At 33.3% G+C, this 7,630-nt stretch overlaps 1 protein-coding gene across 1 annotated transcript; it reads right to left on the bottom strand.

The window, feature by feature from the left end:
* Window positions 1-5,695: 5,695 nt before the first annotated feature.
* LOC125777429 (uncharacterized) lies at window positions 5,696-7,032 on the bottom strand. Its single transcript, XM_049452292.1, has 4 exons — window positions 6,513-7,032; window positions 6,247-6,449; window positions 5,992-6,145; window positions 5,696-5,928 (listed from the first exon to the last, which is right to left on the bottom strand). The coding sequence occupies exons 1-4, from the start codon at window positions 6,619-6,621 to the stop codon at window positions 5,810-5,812; spliced, it is 585 nt and encodes a 194-aa protein (XP_049308249.1). The 5' UTR covers window positions 6,622-7,032; the 3' UTR covers window positions 5,696-5,809.
* Window positions 7,033-7,630: the final 598 nt, after the last annotated feature.

Genomic DNA, 7,630 nt, shown 5'->3' on the forward strand with positions numbered 1-7,630 from the left:
AGTTTGCCAAAATGTGCAAAATAGCCCGGTTTACTTTTAAAGCTGCGAGGAAACCAATTGAAGACAATTAACGTAAATCACTACGCGCATTGACGGCTATTCCCGAAATTGATTTTAACAACTGTTCAGAGGATTGGAAAAAACGTTGGCGCAAGAGCATTGACTTTGAGGACCAAGAGGAATTACTTTGATGGAGAGGAAGAATAAATTAAGAATTTTAAAATTATGAACAAAGTTTTACTATATTTTGTTCATACAAGTACAATGCTATCTTGGATGTTTTAACGTCTCTGGCGTGTTTAGTTATTGATTTATTGCACTTTAAGGGTATACGGGTGAATTTTCAAAAAATAATTTTTTTTTGCATTTTCGTTAAGTGTAATATCTTAAAAATATTCTCTCAAAAATTTTACGTTGATCCGATAATTAGTTTTTGAGTTATTCAACAAATAACAAAGAGAGCTCGAGTACTTGAAAGCGCTAGTGTGAAACCTTAAACGTGTTTTTCTCAAAACTATGTTTTTTGAACTGGTGACAACTGTAACTCGAAAATCGCTTAGTAGATATTAATGAAATTTATACAGCTTTTAGAATACATAATAAACTCGGGCCTGATCGAAGGATTTTTCGTTTTTCAAAAATTTCGATTTTTTATTTTTCCCAAAAATTTGAGATAAAATTTTCCTGAAGCCGAATTTTTGAAAAAAAAAATCCTTCGATCAGGCGCAGCAGTATCTATTTGTAAAACTATTTTTTTTGTCCGATTGGTTTTAGATGAATCACCAAGGACTTATGGTTGTCACCGCAAATACCTTTTTTTTTGGAAATGGGTCAACACAAACAACTTTGGAAATTAACTTTTTTTTGAAATTTTCGTAACTTCAAGTCAACACATTCTATAATAATGCCATATTACTAGCATATTAATAGCAAAAAAATACTAATTTTTTCGTGCCTCTGACTATCCCTAACCTCTTAAGTAGTTTTGAACAGTATCAGTGTATGAAGTGTATGAGTTACCTTCCGATTTCATCCACACTGTCGATAGGAGTTCTTATAATAACTGAGCTGTGTAAATTTGGTTGTTGTAATTTTAGTTGTCTAGGATCTTAAGTTAGTGCTTAGTAACAACACTTTATAAGGCGTGGCAGTGGTTCGATTACGCTCATCTACGAACTCAATATGCTTGGTTTCATCAAGACAGTATTTCAACTCGTCTCGTTATCCTGAACATTTCTATATATATAAATTATAGGTATAATCGTTAGGTGAACAAAACTATCATACTCTGTAGCAACATCTTGCAAGAGTATAAATATTAAAACCTATTTACGATCAGCATTTTTCAAAAAAAGAAGCCATCGCTTGGCTACTTATTGAATGGAGGCAACATGATAACATGTGGTACTTTCAAAGATATTACCTAAATGAGTCATGATTTATGCTATATATTTATTTAAAAACTATTATTTATTTGCACTTCCACCAGCTAGCAAATAAAAATAGTGTATCTTTTCCAACTAAATGCTTTCGCAAATGTTGACAACCAAATCAACCAAGCTACCGAAATAAGACATCGCATCATCCACAGACTTTACTTAACACCGCTATTTGCAAACTAGCAATTCAAACAAAATATTTTCTTTGCAGGGAAGTAACCAAATGTGATTTTGTTTTATAAACGTCACAGAAAATGCGTCAAAATTCGAAAACACACCAATAACATTTTGCCTACGCAAATTGGCTAAAACGCAGCAAATAATCATTTATCTACAGCTGTGAGTATGTGTGTATGCGTAATCGATCTGCCTCCAAAATTGGCACCAATCAACTAACACTTGGCTGTTGTCAATATCAAAATAATCAAAATTGTGTTGTTTTCGAAATTCAGATGTTCCATCACTGCTGCAAAGACAAAATCACTGTGTATTATATATATTTCCGTAAGTGTTCGCGTATTTATTGCTACTTGGCGTAAATAAAATGTGTGCAAATTCTTATTTTTGGGTTGCAATTAGCCGAAATAGAATTTCTGCTGAAACTAGCACAGATTGTTTCAAAAGATTATAGTAAACAACTTACATAGACAGTATCGAAATAGAACTGCATCATTACGCCGAAGGCCGCAATGACTTCATACATGTATGTCATAGTACCACAACAAGACAAGAAAAGTGGGCTATTTTTTAGGCTGCCCCGAATTTATAAAATAATAAAATGGTATAAAAATTGTACTAGAATTTCAAATTTTCAAGTGCCAACAACAGTTTTAATCAAAAACTACTTACCCGTAGCTCTCCAAGATTTCATTTCGTTTCAAGCCTGTTAACGAATGTTTATTTCGATTACTAATCGACAGTACAAATATTTCCACTTCTCGGGAAGCTGAAAAAGTCCCAGAAGCCCAATTTGGGTAAATATCTTGCTTTGTAATAATGTTATTTACAGCGTGATATGTAATAATGAAAAAAATACAAGTTTTTCCCCGAAATTCTGGCATTTCAGTAGCTTGCATGTAAACATGAATTACAATAAAAAATTTCGCAAACGACTTCAATATTGTGAAATTCGTAAGAGTAATCATATAACTAAATAGGCCATTTTGATCAGCGGACATTTCTTTCAACTGAAATGCAAGAGCATTTAGTTAGAAGATTGATAATTTAGATAATTAATTAGATAATTTTAGCTCGTCTTCAAACCGATTTTTTCAACAGGTGCTACTTCGGACTGCGTAAGTAATTAAGAAGTAAAGTTCTCTCTTCACGAACAAAGACCAAATTCAACAACTCACTCATCATCCCCGTCCTTCTATACAGTGCAGAGGAATAATTTGAGAGACTTTAATCCGTCTAAAATGATGACTTGTTAGTCAGCAACTTACCAAATAAGATATGAGAGCAGAGGAGTTTTTAAAATCAAAGAGATGATCCTTTGTAATAACGGGTGATTTTTTTGAGGTTAGGATTTTCATGCATTAGTATTTGACAGATCACGTGGGATTTCAGACATGGTGTCAAAGAGAAAGATGCTCAGTATGCTTTGACATTTCATCATGAATAGACTTACTAACGAGCAACGCTTGCAAATCATTGAATTTTATTACCAAAATCAGTGTTCGGTTCGAAATGTGTTTATCGACAAATTTTGTTCAGCGATGAGGCTCATTTCTGGTTGAATGGCTACGTAAATAAGCAAAATTGCCGCATTTGGGGTGAAGAGCAACCAGAAGCCGTTCAAGAACTGCCCATGCATCCCGAAAAATGCACTGTTTGGTGTGGTTTGTACGCTGGTGGAATCATTGGACCGTATTTTTTCAAAGATGCTGTTGGACGCAACGTTACGGTGAATGGCGATCGCTATCGTTCGATGCTAACAAACTTTTTGTTGCCAAAAATGGAAGAACTGAACTTGGTTGACATGTGGTTTCAACAAGATGGCGCTACATGCCACACAGCTCGCGATTCTATGGCCATTTTGAGGGAAAACTTCGGACAACAATTCATCTCAAGTACCGTAAGTTGGCCACCAAGATCATGCGATTTAACGCCTTTAGACTATTTTTTGTGGGGCTACGTCAAGTCTAAAGTCTACAGAAATAAGCCAGCAACTATTCCAGCTTTGGAAGACAACATTTCCGAAGAAATTCGGGCTATTCCGGCCGAAATGCTCGAAAAAGTTGCCCAAAATTGGACTTTCCGAATGGACCACCTAAGACGCAGCCGCGGTCAACATTTAAATGAAATTATCTTCAAAAAGTAAATGTCATGAACCAATCTAACGTTTCAAATAAAGAACCGATGAGATTTTGCAAATTTTATGCGTTTTTTTTTAAAAAAAAGTTATCAAGCTCTTAAAAAATCACCCTTTACCTTTGTAATAGAAATTGTTCTGTAAAGCGAACATAATTGGGACTGACAACAATTATGCAGAAAGAATTAGAATTGTAACAAGTACGGAAGGGCTAACTTCGGGTGTTACAAAGCATTTTATAAACTCATAGTTGGCATCGATCAAAGCCGTTTTAGCTGCTGACAAATTTTCATTCATGCTTTGAACGGATGGCAATCATATTTGATATTATCTTAATTTATATTCTTGACCACAAACTAAGTTTCATTATTTTATTTACATCGTATCTGCGATAGGATCATACATATATGGGGAGTTCAAAAGTGCTGACTCGATTTTATCAATTTTTGGAATTCTGATAAAAGATTTTCTCTGAATTTTAATAATAACAACTATAGGCAAAATATTGTAAGACTTTTTAATTTAAATTTCGATCGGATACCCATTCGTCGAAATATTTTTTTTTTTGATTGGTGTGACTGTCAGTGATATCTGTACCAAATATCACATTAAATTACCAGTAATAAAATAAAGAAATTGGTGAATCGGCAATTAAAAATCAGAGATCTTATAAGCACCGTTGGAATATCGGAAGACCAGTGAATACCATTTTGAAAGATCAATGCTTTCGGACTACCAGCATGTCATGATACGTATTATTACTGAGGATAAGTCTTGGATCTACGCTTACAACGTGGCCGAAGCCGAAAAAACCACGTCAAATCAAGGTTATTGACAGTTTTCTTCGATTATCGAGGTGCGGTGCACTCCGAACTCCTTCGACTCTGGCGATACTACTCTGTGTGACTTCTAGATATTCAGCAAACTCAAACGACTGTTCTGAGATTGAATTGAAGACATTAAACGCAGCGATTGAAGTCTATTTCCAAAATTGACTTTAACAACTGTTTCGAAAATTGAAAAAACGTTCGTACAAGTGTGTTGAGGCTTAGAGAGATTACTTTGAGTGGGACGGCATGGATTTTGAAGAATAAATTAAGAAATTTAAAATTATGCACAAAGAAACTGTTTTTTGCCCATAGTAGTATCTCATAAATTAAAGGATATTTAAAAAAAATAAATAAACAGACATACGCACAGGGATCCTCATATTCAGTCCGATTTCGAAAATTTTCGAGTCGAAATAATGTTCCTTGAGGGCACTATTTGTGCGAAGTTTCATTCAGAAAACATTATTGGTGCCTGAAAAGTGTTCAAATATCATTGAACATGCTTACTTATCAGCAAAGACGAAACACTATTAAAAATAAATATCTATTTTCAAACATACATATGTACATAAACAGCCACATGCATTTACATATATGCAATGCACATCCAATTATATTAAAAATGCATGGGGACACAAGTCATAAATTTACAGATGAGATAACATTAAACATACACACACACATGTATTAAATTGTTCCCTTGAAAACAACCCCCCTGTAGTTCGGTACCATCGGGGAAGAGCTAACGATATGACTAATTCCTAATCATTAGAACCAGTTCCAGCCCGATTACTCGCAATGTTATTTGACTAACGATTTTTACATTGCAATGTCCTACGAGAGTAATCGAGCGATGCGACGCTGCATTACCAGTCATTGGTGAAATGACTAGTTCCAAAATCGTTAGTGAATAGCTAATACAGAATCGCTAGCGTTTTCATTAATTCAAAATGGCTAGTGATTTGACTGACTCCAAATCGTTAGTGATTTCGTTAATTCGAAATTACAGGTGGTTTGACTAATTCAAAATCGTTAGCGATTTCATTTATTCTAACTCGCTAGCGATTTTACTGGTTCAATTTTACGAAAATAAAAGAAATTTTTATGAAATTCAAAGCAATAGATTTATTAAATTCAAATATATATACATATGTATTTTTTAATTAATTTTCTTACTTAGTAGTTTTAAAATATGTTCTATCTTACATTATATTGTTATTTATTAATCATTTATTTTCTTTATTTACTAAATGATTTTTTTTTATTACGCGTTTTTTTTTACGCTGAAGGGCTTGGCGCAGTTGATTCTCTGGCGATCCAGCCTCTATCCCGGTAGGAATGGACTCTAAAATAATTAAAATATATTTGTTATTAACTGTTTTAATTAAAAAGCTTGTCCTGTTCTTACCAATAAGGGCGTCGAAAAAATTTGTAAAGCTTTTGAGCGAATCTTTGCCCAACACTCCATCAATATTGTACTGCATGGCCAATTCGTCTGTTATAATATTCTTCAGGTTTTTCACCACTCCAGAACCCTGGAGAATTTGAGTCATACATTTGATCTGCAAGAAAGTAAAGGGTTGAAACGGTAAAAATAAAAAAAAATCGAAATTTACTGAAACGTATTTTAAATAAGGAAATCGAAAGAAAAAATATTACTTACGTAGTTCTTCTTTCCGCGAACTTCTATATTTTCATTAATTCGGCCCAAATCTGTTTTGTTTTTAATTGGAAATTCTCTCATTATCGATGAGTCATCGGTGCGTTCTTTCAGAAGCTGCTGAATGAGGACTTTCTGCTGCGCTACTTCTTCTAGGAGCACTTGGTACTGTGCAGAAATTTGGCTCATTTTTCTTTCCATCAGTTCTAGAAATAAAAAATATATATGAGTGAAAAGAGGAATATACTTGTTGGCAGCTTTTACTTTACCTTCGAAGAAAGCCTTTAAAGCTTCCTTATCTTCGCATTTACATGCCTTTTCTGTATATACTTGATTGTAGCAAGTCTTTTTAATTCGTTTTGGGTTCGGACCATCCATATTGCCTTCTGTAATTTATTACTTTTTATTTCGCAATTTTTATATTTATTATTTTTTTATTATTATAACTTCTTTATTATTATTATTTGTTTTATTTCACTTGCAAAATTTTTTAACGTTAATATTATATTGATTGATTACAATTGATACATTAATACCTTATAAATTACTTTACACTTCACTTTTTTATTTTTTTATTCGACTTTAATTTTTTTACTAACAACACTAAAATAAATTATTTTTATTTAAGGAATGTCTGTTCTTTATAAACCTTTTTCGACTGCTCTTCAACTACAATTGACACTCAAAATCTAAACAATTTAGTGTAAAAATGACAACGGCAGACTGAGCGATCGATCGAACTACAATTCCTGCGAATTTCTGCAGGAATAGTACGGGACTCTAAATTTCTGTTGAATTTTGATGTGCTCGCAAAAAAAATCACACACTTTTCGTTCAATCGCATTAATGTTGTTATTGCAATTTCATATACGCATTGAGTTTCGTTTTTTAGGGGTGGATTTTTTCAGATTCGATGCCTCGTTGCATTACAAATCATTAGCGAAAAGACTAACTAGTGGTAATGCATGAAATCGCTAGTAGAATTCGCGCTCTGGTAATCGCTTGACACCAGCCGAACTACAGGGCCCTTATCAAGCAGCATAAACAATATGCTGCAATACATACAAACATACATACATTTACATATATTTAGATATTTAAGATAGTTTTCTAAAATAGTACATAAGTAACGATAATATCAGATAAATAATTAGAATGAAGCTAAAGTCTTTATTTTTCCCCCACCAGCGGTAAGATTAAAGATTCTTCTTTGCAATGTTTGATGACACAAATCAAATAAAAAGCTTGGCTGTTGGCATGGCTTTAATCCAATTATTTGTTAAAAAAGGTGGGCTACGCTACTATGATTGTCTATATCTTAAACTAATTCAGATTATATGTATGTAAAATTTAGTACCTCGGGCGAGTTTCTTTAGACAATTACGCA

The sequence above is a fragment of the Bactrocera dorsalis genome, chromosome 1 (genome assembly GCF_023373825.1).
Source record: "Bactrocera dorsalis isolate Fly_Bdor chromosome 1, ASM2337382v1, whole genome shotgun sequence".
Taxonomy (NCBI): Eukaryota; Metazoa; Arthropoda; class Insecta; order Diptera; family Tephritidae; genus Bactrocera; species Bactrocera dorsalis.